The sequence below is a fragment of the Acanthisitta chloris genome, unplaced genomic scaffold (genome assembly GCF_000695815.1).
Source record: "Acanthisitta chloris isolate BGI_N310 unplaced genomic scaffold, ASM69581v1 scaffold8821, whole genome shotgun sequence".
NCBI lineage: Eukaryota > Metazoa > Chordata > Aves > Passeriformes > Acanthisittidae > Acanthisitta > Acanthisitta chloris.
Genome location: NW_008656443.1, coordinates 11,480 through 25,796, shown reverse-complemented (window position 1 = coordinate 25,796; position 14,317 = coordinate 11,480). Strand labels below are relative to the sequence as shown.

Genomic DNA, 14,317 nt, shown 5'->3' with positions numbered 1-14,317 from the left:
TTATTGGGAAAATGAGCCGAGGAATGACAGGAAGAATCTTGTCTCCACCATGTTCCAGCATGTCATGGATTCCTTGACGAGCAAAAAACTCATACGGAAATTTCGTTTCACAAAGCCCATCAAAGAACAAAGGCAGAATGCAATTGTAATCAAGCTTCTCAATCTCTACCTGAAAGTACAAAATAAACAAATAAATGTAATTTTTTTGATGCTAATAGAATTTGAGCAGGCCAACAGACAATTCAGGCATATTTAGTAAATAATAATTAATTTTTTTATCACTGCAGAATATCATTGAGTTTCAAATATGGTTTATGACCATATATTCAAATCCAGAAATATTAGACCCAAAGAAAACACTTAAAATTAGCACATATATATTTTCACTTTTTGATAAGTCATTACCAGATAGTGATATTCTTGTTTATATACCTTACTTTGCAAGTTACTCATAGGAATCAAACCAGTCATTTTGAGAACCATACTCTGGCTATTTCAGAAAAATCTGGTGTCTTCACTTGGACACTCAAAACAGTAAGAGAAAGAATCCTGTCAGCAACAAATATGAAGCACAGTCCAAGGATCAATATTTGTACAGCATTTCCAACTTTCTAGAATATTGACCTAATTTTATTTCTTATTAATTTCAGGAGCAGAATTATAAAGAAATTCCATGTTTCTCTACTGTCAAAAAAAAAGTAGAGTAATTAATTATTATTATTTTTAATAGGAATCTCCCTCCAATTCTAAAAAACAAAGCATGCTAATCTGAACAATTTATGGACTTGAGGGATTGTTGCACTCTAGTTTTCTTCCCTTTTCCTTCTTTTATCCATCAATACTCTACCACATACACTCAGGATAACCAGAGAGAATCAGAAGTTTGTTTATGGCCTGTCAAAGCTCTGAATACAGCTAAGAAGTGACTCAACAGCAAAGCACTTTCTCTGAACATAATAAGATCCTCAAAATCACTTGGAGAACAATCCATCTCTTTAAGCATCTATTTCCATCTCTGAAATACTGCTTAGCTGCTACCCTACTTTTCCAATGAGATTAGGTATTATCTAGGTAGATGCTTCACACCTAACCAGATTTGTCACACAGACCAAGCTGAAGCACCAAACATCCTAAAAAAATTTTGTTAGGTTAAGCAAATACTCATCTGTTTATTTTGCAACATAAATCACATTCTCACTTGAATTGTGGAAGTCTAAATTAAAGCAGCCAAGAATTGAAATCCCAAAAATGAAATACGCAGGAGAAGGAACAAATAAAACCTACATTTCCTATTTTCACAATGTCACATATGATTTGCTTCTCTGAAATTTTTTCTCATTTGCTTTTTGCTTCACAAGCAAAAAAGCCTTTATCAGATGCCTTTAGGGTCAGTATGACCCCAGGGAAATGGCCTTATTTGCTCCAGGGGAGGTTTAGATTAGATATTAGGAAAAATTTCTTCACAGAAAGGTGTACAAAGCATTGGAATAGACTTTCCATGGAAGTGGTGGAGTCACTGGAAGTGTTAAAAAAACTTGTGCCTATGGTACTCAAGGACATCATTTTATGCTGAACGTGCTAGTGGTACTAGACTGACGGTTGGACTTCACAATCTGAGAGGTCTTTTCCAAACTTAAAAGATTCTTTGAATTTATGAATATCCCAGGGTCAATTTGTGAGAAAGTTCAAAACTAACTATACCAAGCAACCATGTATGGGATCTTAACAAAACAAGAATCAGAAGCCATTTAAATTCCTAAATTGATGGGACATTCTGCATGCTACTGGCAATACCTGGGAGATGGTAAAAGAAGTCTGTCCCAAAAAAGTCACTGAGAACAGAAGACAGTAATATAACAAATACGAACTACTAGACGACAAGCCTTAATCAGAGGTCAAATTGTTTATTACAGCAAGAAAGATCTATCAGGTAAGAAGTGACCAAGTTGTCAAAAAATCATTGACAAAAAAAGCACAGCCAAGAAGAACTAGTTTAATCCTGTTCTCTGTCAACAGGACAATATACTTTAATATATTTCCTTTTAATGTTTAATTTGTAGTTTAAAATATCATTAGATTTTTGTTATTGAATGCTCTAGTTTCAGAAAATCAAAACCAAAACCTACAGCAGTTATTTGTGTCTGGGGAAAGCTTTAGATGTGAAAGAGAGAGAGACAGTTAGTAATGTGTGGGCTTTTTTTTAAGCTGGGGAGTGTTTCACAAGGCAAACTACCTCTACTACATAATGTATTTTTGGTTGGTTGTTTTTTTAGAATATATTCCTTATATGAGTCTTTGACAACTCTTTAAAATTAAAAACCTTTTTCATGGAAAAAGACCCTTGATGGATACACATCCACATTAGATTACTGAATCAGAATTTGCAATTATTTTGCTCCAAACACATATAGATGAATGTCTCCTTTCTTTTCTCCCACTCTTCACTAATCATCTAACTGTATCTATCAGTTATCTTTCTTCTCAAAGATGTGATATTTCTGATACTCTAAGCAATTTTATCAGCTGTTCTTTGCCCGTGAAATATGCTTTTTCTCTTTCAGATATATAGAAAGCTTCTGTGTTCAGAAACTTGTCAATATTTTTCAGTGATAATAACAGGTCAATAAAAGATATCACCTTTATCTATCAACTCTGTATTATAGTTACATGACACGCAGATAGGAATAATGAATCAACTATAAGATTAATATGATTTCAGGGTTTAAAAGCAACTCTGACTTTCATACATGGCACAAAAGCTTTATTATGAAAAAAGCCTCTAGAAAATATAGGTATGACAAGCTGTAGATCATAAGGCATTTGTGTGTACTCATCCCTTCTCAATTAGTTCCAAAGCCATAAGTGGTTGGCAACTCATATGGCTCTGAAAAAGATTCTGAATTCTAACTTATTTCTTGAAGTGTCAGCTGTCCAAGCATACAGACAATTTTTACTTAGCATTTCAAGAGCTATAATAACTCCCACAATATGGAAGCCAGAAATATTTTGCCTTGCATACTATGGTGTGAAACCTTTTCCTTCTGTGTTTACTATTTAGCTTTTAAAAGTGGCTATTATACAGCTGTTCAGAGAAAAAAGAGATTTTTCTGTTTACGCCCACAAAATTCTTTGGGTTTTTGAGGTTTTTTTAATATCCACCCACAAAAAATGCTGATTAAGGCTTAAATTCTTGGCAAAACTTGTCCACATCTGACAATAATGCTGCAAATACGGATTTGACTAAGACATCTCACAATAATTATTATGGACTTCTGTATTAGTGGCTTGTACGTTGTGCAGACACAGTTTCTGAATTTTCAGTAAATAGGTCAACTAATAAAGTGTCCAGGCTCCCAATGCATGCTAAAAGTTCTCTAGGTAAAAAACAATATCCAGTTTAGAATTGTCACTTTATCAGTACATATAACTAATGCACAGGATGGGAGGAAACTGATGGCAGTATCACAGTTAATTTGTCCAGGAGGAAATCTGTTCCTATGAAGCAGCTAAGAGTGAGAGGCAAGTCTGGTGAGACAATAAATAAGCAGATAAAGATTCTAGGTTGTCAACAGTAAAACAAACTTTGTGGCTAATCTGCCTGCTAGATGAAGCAAGCAAACTATTTGACAGAACTTATGGTATAGAAGAAGCTTGACAATAATGTTATCATTGGTCTTCCTTAAAGAATCTTATTTTAAACTATAGGGCAACCCTGAGTTTTTAGAAGGTAGTGTTTAAACTACACAAACAATTTAATTTTCCATCTCATTTCACACAACTGATTACATAATACTGTGTCTTTGATATGATTATTCAAAAATTGGATTTGATCTCCTAGAAGCATTATATCTAACTGTGTATGTACTCATTTGATGTCTTTCTCTAAGGCATTAAAATTAGATATAGTAAAAGAAACTCTGGAATTGTTGGATTGATAAGGACAAACAGAAGTTTTTGTAAGGGCTGTAGAGATTTTGTAAGGGTTCTTTGGTAAAATAATAGTTCCTTTTAAGATTTATTTGCATCTTTATTTTTTAGGTTAATGGAAAGAGAAAAGCAGAAATATTTTTGGGCAGACTCAGTTTTGAACCTCCTTTCCAATTTTTCTTCCAAAATTTCTTTCAACGTTCTTTCAATTTATTTTTTTTAAAAATTCCATTATTATCAACTCATAGTAAAGCCTGTGCATTTCACAGTTTTTGGTTTCTTCTTTTTAGCATATTTGTCTCTTGATTCATAATGGGATGTTAGTTTTCATCTTCACTATGGCTCACTACTTTTCAATATGGTAACTTTGGTTATGGTTTAAAACACAATTTTAGTCCCTGCAAGTTTTCTAGCAAGAAATTATTCTCGTTTCAGTCTGCTGTATCTCACCTTTCAACAGGGTCATACTACAAAGATTCTCTATTGAAAGATGTTTAGTCTAAATTATTATTCGTGTCTTATCAAAAAAAAAGATGGAAGTTGTGCCTATGTTTTGAATTCTGCAATTAAATGCTAAAATGCTTATGCTAAAGCAAGTGGAAGATTATCAGTCTTGAAGAGAAACAGATAATGGCAAGGGAGAAACAAAACACCTCTAACAGAGATATTTTAATTCAGTCACACTGTATTTAGAGCCTTTTTAACATATTCTTTAGATATTTAACTTCCCACAAGAAGTTAAATAACGGAAGAAAATATTTGCCTTCTTTGGATAAATTAAGAGAAGCAATAATAAGAAATGTGTTTGGAGTGTTACTGTACTGGCTATCTGAATTCAGCCTGGAAATAGTTCCTCATGTAAAAATTTAAAAACACAATGTAAAAATAGAAATGCTACATAGATATTAATTTTGAATTTACTGCATTCCCTACTACCTCCATGTTAGTTACAAGAGTAATGTCATCAATAAAAATAGTTGTGCATGTAAATGAAGTTGGGACATGGTAACACTTAGGTCTGAAAACCCTGAAGAGGAGTATGATATGAAAATGTTGTACTCCTTAAAGCAATGAAGTTCTAAACCCTTTTCTCTTTCTCATTTTATGAGCACAGAATCAATAATGATTTTCTAGCCATTATTCCTATCTCCACAATGAGACTCCTTCTACACCTAGGCCCAAAATGATGCAATACAACTCTTTATCCCTGCAGACTAATTGTCGTGATTGCCTTTCTCCCTTATTTTTCCTCTGCTTTCTCTCAGTGGACATTGCTGCCTAATCCATGTGAATTCTTATCAAATTATGGGGAAACACACATAATAAAATGCATCCACTTACCTTTGTGTGCATGACTGAAAAAGAAATGATTTGATCAAAATTATTTGGTAATATGGCAAACCCAATCTATTCATAATCCACTTTAAGTAGTAATGGCTAGAACTGGAGGTGATCAAGATCTCTGTAATGTTACTGAAAAACAAATACTCAAATTTATGTCATTACAGCAGACATACTCCATAGATATCATTTGGAGAACCACTCCTACTAGAAATGGTGGTGGTTCTGCATATGTGTAGTGGTTCAACCCCAGCCAGCAACCTAGTGCCACACAGCTGCTCACTCACTCCCCCACCAACAGGATCAGAATGGGCAGGAGGTGTTCAGCCATCTCCAGGAGAGCAGGGCCCCATCACGCATAATGGTTACTTGGGAAGACAAACACCATTATTTCAAATGTACCCTCATTCCTCCTTCTTCCTCAGACTTTATATACTGAGCACCATGTCATAGGGTATGGGATATCCCTTGGGTCACCTGGGGTCAGCTATCCCAACTTTGTCTCCTCCCAGTTTCCTGTGTACCCCCAACTTCCTTGTCAATGGTGCAGTACGGAAAGCAGAAAAGGCCTTGGCTCTGTCTAAGTGCTGCTCAACAATAACAAAGACATGTCTATATTATCAACCCTGTGTTCAGCACAAATCCAAAGCATAGCTCCACACTAGCCACTGTGAAGAAAATTAACTCCACCCCAGCCAAAACCAGCATGATATGATAATCAAAATATTTTCTTTACAGTTGCCACACCTGAAGATGACGATCTAATCTTACTGCGGTTACTGAGGTGAGGACAATTGATATTCAACAAAAAGGTCACGTTATTCCCTAAATAACTAGAGTATCAATGGCTGGCTCAGAAATGGAGGCAAAGAGAAAGAAGATACCAATCTGTGTAAAATCCTCTTCAGCTAGAGAGTAAAAAAACCTGACCTGAAATATCTTCCTATAAATGTAATTTAAGAATTGATTTTTATTGAAGAAGTGGATTCTCAACTATATGTGTGAATCTCTAAGTCTCTGCGCTATGTCATTCAGAAGATAATCTAGCACATTTCTGGGAGGAGTGGATTCTAATCCTGCATTTTCATAAATCTTTTTAATTGTACTTCCTGGATTTGAATTTTAAAATATGCACTTCACTGATAATGCAGAACAGCCAAGTCTTGCCAATAGAGAGGAGCATCAGTGTATCACACAGGAAAAAAAGAGGATGACAAAACCTCCTGGATTTTGGGATATAGGTCTTATAGTATGATGTTCAATGTTGAAGTGACAGAAGAACAGCACAGGTTTATGCTACAGTATAGGAGTACATCGTTGTGACACAGTAAGACAGGAAATAGAGTTGAGCTGACCAATTAATCATTATGAGCCATCAATATGATGCAGATATGAAAAGGGTAAATGCTGTTTAAAATGTATGAGATATTTCTAGTATAGATAGGAAAGCATTAATGCTACTACACAAGGCAGTTGTGAGAGCTCACCTGTTATTATCATCAATTTGCCCTAATATAAAATATGCCGATTTTATTCCTACTGATTCCTCATTGGAAATAACAGGGACAAACTGATATATAGGAATATACCAAACTAAAAGAAAAAGTAAAGAAAATCAAGTGCTAACATGTTCTTATTTATTTTGATTCTGGTCACATTAGATTATCTGAGTAAGCTGATTTCTAAAAACTCATGTAAAATATACTATTCTTGCAATAGGGCAAACAGCTGTAGATTACTCTTCAAGGACTGCTTTATTTTAATTGATGGGAAGCATAAATAGAAGATGAATGCACCCTGAGAAAAGGGCTCTGTAAACATGACTCTGACAAATGTGGAATTACTTGGGAATTGTTCGTGTGAAGCAAATAAAGGACCACACGATAACCTCCGTAGCAGACAAAAGTATTTCAGCTGTTTCAGAATGTGTGCTTATCTGGTTACATTCTTCTTGCTGTTCAAAGGCTTGCTGACACCTTTTTAGACACACCCAGTTGTTCTCTTTTTTCTTTACATGATTTATTAGCATGTCTCATGAGCTCCACAAGCACAATAAATGTGACACTTTAGAATAAGATAGAGGGACATTATTTCTCTACATTTTGCTAATGTCTCTTATTTTCAGTTGCCTAATATGAGCATTACATGATGCGTAAAGAGAAATCACATTTATAAGAGCCATACGATATTATATTTATTATATCCATCTACTCTAAGAGGTAAATGGGAATTAAAGTCTCCCCTGGGGTCCATAGCCCCGTGGTAGATTAAATTCCATCCTCAACTGCAACATCTAAGAACCACTCCATAGCTGCACTTAGGCACTAGCAAGAATCAGAGGACAAGCTCTGTTCCTTCACTACAGAAGATGCACAGGATTATCATTGTGAAGAAGGAATGTTTAATTCTGCAGACATTTTGTCAGACACCAGTGGATAACTCTTCTCTGAAAAGGAAAGTAAAGAGGATAAGACTGTCCCAGGCAAGGGGAGGAGGCTAGGTAGAGATTAATAACCTCTCTACAAGGTAGAGTTTGAAGGTACTAGACTGTCCCACTACCTTTTGAGGAAGACATACTGATCTTAATTTATTTACTTTGTGCAGTATGGAGTTAATTTTGAACTTCATCATAAGAAGAGGAACTAGTTTGTTCATCTCCACAAAACACATACAATGCAGTATGTCAGTACAGAACTAATTTAAAATTGACTTTTTTGAAATTGATATTCTTTTGCATAAAGAAGGTTTGCTACAATTTTTACAAGAGGAAGCCTAACACTCCTGTTATTTTTAAAGAATTGTGAAGATAAATCAGAAGAGTGTCAACTGATTGCATTCCATTAGGGAAGCTAGTGGGCAAATAATTGTTTTCTTAATTTTTTGCATTCCTTTTCTTTCTCTTTGCCAATTATTTATCCAAAGCTGTCTGTCAAATTAGCTTGAAATTATTTAGTTTTGATAAAAATAACACAAACCAGGAAAAATTAGAGATGAAGAAGATCATTGGGACAAAGGCACATATAAAAAACTGTCTGTGGAAAAGTTAAAAAGAACTATCTGAAGATTTATGTTGTTTTAATAATTAAACCATAGCTTAAAATACTACAAAACCTTCTACAATGTAATGCTCAACTAGAACTGCCCATCCACCCAATTTTGTCACGATTCACATATAAATATAGTGAGAACCTGCCAGTTTCATGGTGTTAGAAGTTGTGCAAGCTTCTAAAACTTGCAATTAAATATTACCATTTGTATTTTCCTACACAGTAATTTTAAAAAAAAATGTAACAGAAATTATGAAACCAAATGTCTCAGAGCGAAATTAGAATAGTGATTTTTCTACACTAAGAGCACTCTATGATACAGTTCCTATCAGCTTCTAACTCTTGACCTTTATGTCTAGGCAGGAAAGTAGGCAGAATGGCATAATAGATAGAATAAAATAGTGGTACAGTGTTCACTCTTCTCAACAGAAAAGATGAAGAGAGATTCCTTCAAATGATTTAAGGTGACTCTTCATAAATACCTTATGTTGGAAATGTTACGCAATTTCAAAGTTGATCCAAACAGGAAATATTTGCATTTCGCAACAAAAACTGCAAATGTGCTTCTGCATATAAAGGTGATTAAGTTATTTCTTTTTTTTTACAACCTTTCCCATTATTCCGTTACTCTGAACAAAGTAAAGGGGTTACTGATAGTTCCTTACAGGAATAGACCTGTTACAAATTCCAAAAATTTGTTGCCGTGGGGGATTTCTGAGCATTGTCAGGGGGAAAAAATAGCCGACCTATCTTACACCTGTTCCCATCTGCAACTTTTAAGGTTTTATTCCTATACCACTGCCATCAGAAAAATCCTTCCCTCATATTTTATTAATCTCCAAGGTTGTAATTGTGCATGTGTGGATTACATTATTATTAACCAAAGAAAACTGTACAAAACAGGAAGGAAGACATAGCCTATTAATTCATTTCTTATTATACAGTTAATCTTATTGATTTCACACAGTATTTGGATAATTCTCTTAGTGAGAACAACCTGCTGTTCACACTGATTTTCTAAAAAGAATCTATACTTCTCAGAAGCATCATCTGAATCCTACGAGCACAAGAGCTCAGTGACTTAACTGGTTGTCTCATAAGTTTAGCAAGAACTGAGAACCTAGTTTACCACAGTAAATGAAAGGTTTTAGACAGCTCTTCCTCTTATGAAACAGGCTTGCTAGACTCAGAGCAGAAACTTGTAGACTGTACTTTGCAGATTCAGCTTGTTGAAAGCAATCTAAGGCACAGTTCTAAGTTAACAAAATAATAGAAAAGATATCTGCCTCTGTAGATATTGAATTAGGATTTTAAAAAGCTTTCAATAGAGTCCTTTTCAGGAGATTATTAAGTTAGTAGCCACAGGAGGCAAAATTAAGTTCTTTCATGAATTAAAAGCTGGCTAAAGTAGAAGAAGAAAAAACGCTAATAGTGGAGTGCCCTGGGGATTAGTAGAAAAGGTGCTGCTTAGTATATTACCACAAGCCACAACAATTGAAAATTAAAAGTATTACTCAGAATGATAGAAATTACGGAATATTGCAAAGACTTGAAATCGGCTGACAAAATGCAATTATTTACCAATATATATAATAGGAATGCAAGATAGAAAAGTAAACACTACAAATTACTTTTGCAACATATAATGTTGCGGTTTCTGGTAATTGCATTGATTAATATTAAGACCAAATCATGTTGATGACTACGCAAACACATAGGAAAGGTGATTGGTCTATTTAGGAGTTCTTCACGGGAGCTAAATAAAAGTTTCTGCTCACTGAACAGAATTATCTGAGATGTCACAACGAGGACTACTCCTCAAAGAAGGTTGGTGGGCAACTTCATCTGATTTTGGATGAATTCACGTTTGCTACTTTTGGTTATACCCCTTCCACAATTTATCCAATGGACATATAGAAGTTGAGAACTACAATATTTTAAATGCATATAGTAAAATCTAAATGATTTATAGTATAGGTTCAGATGATGGAAGAAGTTGTCACAGCAAATTGTGTCATATAAAATGAGGCAAAGCAAGTGATTACCATCAGCACTACTAAAGGGAAATCAACAAACAATATCAACTTAAATATCAAAACACTGACATCTAGCCAGACTTAAACAATTCCATTTTTAAAATGAAGTTGCAGTTGTAAGTAAGATGCACAAAATACTGGTCATTCCTTCTTTTCCTAGAAGCCATAGCATCGGGCACCTAATTGAACTTTACTTTTATACTGATTAAGCCTAATTAAGGAACCAATACGTGTAGAGGTGACTCAGTTCCTCAGGACCTCTAATTATATATCTCTAGACTTAATATAACTAAATAACAAACCAATTATCAACTGACTTCAAGAAACTCTAGTTTTCACTCAGGACATTTTGCTTAGTATATGCATTTTAATGGTATTTCATGTAAGAAGGCATCATGGCAGTATTTATATTATTGAGGGTATTGCATATAGTGAAATGTATAAAGCCACTTTTTTTGGGGGATGATGGATAAGGTTACTCCAGCGACTGGAATATTTTAAGATCTGGATGTTTCTTTAACATATGAATTCTACACTCCTGGAATACAGACACTAGGAAAAACAACATATCCAGCAAAGTGAAGTCAAGCATACATAAAAAGTGTCTGACCTATCCTGTGGCTTCTTCAGAGCCACAGGAACTAGATAAACTCTGTACTGATTAACAGGATTTCTTCAAGGGGGAAACTGGTTAAAGCCTTATTGATGTTAAAGGCCAACGGATTTTCAGAAAGTGCCAAGAAGATGCAAGGGGTCTGTGGCATATGTTAACAAAGTAATTGCATAACTGATAGTCTTTTGAATGACAATTCTTGGAAGTCTTTCCCCAACTTTAAAAGTCACATATTCAGTAGTGGATCTGTTCACCAGGCTTGTTTGGTTCAATTTCCCATGTATGCAAATGACACTCCTCATTGTGCAGGTAAGAGCAATGCCTGAACATTTCCAGATAATCCCTGAGAATCCAGAAAGATGCTACTATACAGTGAGAGAGTTGCCATGAATGCTGTATATCTAGGCTAGGAAGTCTTGTATCTTACCAATAAAGAAGTTATGCAATCAAGTCTTCCCGAAAAAAGTTGGAGAAAGCTGGGCTACAATGTGTGAGCCTTCACTAACTTCAGGACTAATAGAGGAAAACCAAAACGTTTTCACCACCTCTAAGTGTGTCTCAGAAGGAGTATGGACCACAAGCAGTTTGAGTAGAGAACTCTCTAAGAAGATGATGTCAACAACCAGAAATCCTTTGTTCCATGGAAGTATTGGAAGATGACTCTGAAGTTACATCACACTTTTCAGTCATGATCTAGTGGAATGAAATACCCAAGGTTATGTGTTAGCAATGCTGAAACGCCCCTCAAGGTAAACTGCAGACAGGTGTATCAAATACTAAATGAACCAATTCCAGACATGGACAGAGCCCAGAAATGGAAGGGAACTGCACCACCTGCTGGCTGACACCAAACACGGTGAAGGTGTTCTCTCAGGAGTAATACATGCAGCAGGATAGCCAGGATATGACTGCAAATTTCAAGGTCAGATTTTGGAACAAACTGGCTGGATTACCATAGAAAAGTTAAAAAATTGCTCTTATGAAAATTAATGTTATTTCAAAGAAGTCAAAATTCAAGACTAGCACATAATTTTCAGAACTGATAACTGACAGTGTGACTAACAGATGTTTGCATGAATTATATCTATGCTTAAAACCAAATCAGGGCGTGAGTCATTCTCAGACCCTGATGCACAGTAATGTGGAAGAGATCGGTCCTGTACAGCTAAATTCGTTGACATACAGGGTGGTTGTCTTTAAATGATATACTGTGAATAGTCTTGGTAGTTGCTTAGCCTGAATCATAGATGACAATTATCTAGGCAAACAAGCACTAGACAAAAATCATATCAGGGACTGTGCTATCTGCGTAGTTAAACAGTGCTGTGTCGATGCTCAAAGCCATACTATGATATGACTGTTAGTTTTCTAGGATAAATGTGGAGGATGGCATTACATACACAAACTGAGGTGGAGTGAGGAACAGAAATATATTTGAAACAATAAATCAATAAAAGTTGCATTGCATAACTTTTTAATGTTATATTGAAAATATCAAAGCATATATGAGCAAAACGTTTAGTGTAGAAATATCAATCAAGACTACTAAGCAAGTTGAGTTGACTAGACAGCATTACTCTCAAAAAGTTAAAAATAAACCCAGGTTTAGGAGGAGATTCAAATTGCTTGTGGCAACTGACATGGGTGTCTGTGAAATTAGTCACTGATCGTAACTGTTACATCGATAGTGTCATTGCAAATGGCATTTAACAGTTGGAAAGAAGTCTTCAGATGACTTTCAGTACATACATCCATATGACCCTTGCTGATTTTTTTTTTTAAGATCATATGGTGTCAACAAACTCAAGAGAAACTTAAATATTGAATTTATTCACTTGCTTCTTTGCGGCATATTCATTTACCTGTGATAATTTATCCAGCTATAGTCATATGGATTTCTGTGCAAAATGCCCTGCCAGCCCAAACAGAAGTTTTCATTGCATCCATGTTAGTGTTAATGACAACTGAGTACACTTGTAGCAATCAGATAATTCAAAAGCTCTTTCTGAATTTGGTACCCCTAACAAATCTCCTTAGGTTTAAAAAATATGGCACTTCAAATGGGTCAACTGTTGATCAAATACTGATTTAAGCCATTGAATTTAGAAACCCTTCCCAATGTAGTTCTGATTGTTTTATTAAGCATTTATTTGCTCTTTCAACAGAACCTTTTCCCAGAGGGTATTCATTTCATCAAGACAGAATAAGTCCCCAGAAGGGAGAAGTAGTTTTGGTGAAATCTGGATGGGAAGTATTCGAATGTAGTACAATATTTGAGGTTTTCTTGTGTTGGGTTGCAAAAGAAGAAGGCAATTGTTTTTGAAATGTAAAACAAAATAAAAAAGCATCTGTAACATTGGTAAACCCAATGGTCACTTGCTTCAATTCAAGTAAAACTATAGTAAGATGCGTTTTCTGACTTAGCAACTGAATGAGTTGATGAAGGATTATTTTCTAATTAAAACCATGACCAGCAATTCTGCTTTAAATGTCAGGCTATGGGTCATTTTGGCATAATACATTTTATGTTCTTTAATTGTACTTCTTTTGTTTCAATGCTAAATTTATCTTGAAAATTCATGTGCCCTGTAATGCTGAAAATACTTTGCAGGCATATCTACAGTCTTTATGGAAATCAGAAAAATGTTAATTTTAAAATATATGTACTTAAGGTCTGAACATACTGCAGATATTGTGAAACTGGTTGCCAATATAAAATCTTACCATACAGACATAAATAGGCAATGAATTCAAGGTAAGACAAGACTATTTTGAATATATATAAATAATAACAATACTTTGAATTTGTACAGCAAAGTTAATAAATGTTCCAATGTTCCTAATCAACTCCTTTCAAAAACAGAAGGCATTCTCAGCTCAAAACTAGACTTCTCCCCATAAACAAAAGTGACCATGTTTATTAAGATTATTTAGTACACTACCAATCTGCCAAAGTAATGCTTTAAATTTTATCCATCCAGCATACGGACTCAAGAACTTTTTTTCAGGCTATGTGAATCTCTTCTGAAAATTATGGGAAAGGACAAACTACCACAGAGGATCAGATAAATAACCACACTAGACTATGGGACTGATAATTCTGGTCGATTTGTTATTTTCTTTGAAGGTAATAAAAATTGTGAACCAAAGACAAATTTGTGGAAAGCAAACTGAACTTAAATAAAACAACTATCAGTTAAATAAAGTAAAATAACGAACAGCAAAACGATTGCTAGCACAATGCCTTAGTATCTCTGCAAGCCTCAAGAATTACATTATACAAAATCCAGTATCACACAGTACAGTAAGTCAGAGTATATTTCACTGGATCATTGCCCAGCTCTTTGTCTTTT

At 34.8% G+C, this 14,317-nt stretch overlaps 1 protein-coding gene across 1 annotated transcript in view; it reads right to left on the bottom strand.

Annotated features, from left to right (window-relative positions):
• PACRG (PARK2 co-regulated) overlaps window positions 1–169 on the bottom strand; it is a gene marked incomplete at both ends in the record, with an annotated part of 9,770 nt that extends 9,601 nt beyond the window's left edge. Inside the window, one exon of the mRNA XM_009084339.1 lies at window positions 6–169. Within this exon, the coding sequence (XP_009082587.1) occupies window positions 6–169 (164 nt within the window). The remainder of the gene's footprint in view (window positions 1–5) is intronic.
• Between the last annotated feature and the right edge of the window lie 14,148 nt (window positions 170–14,317).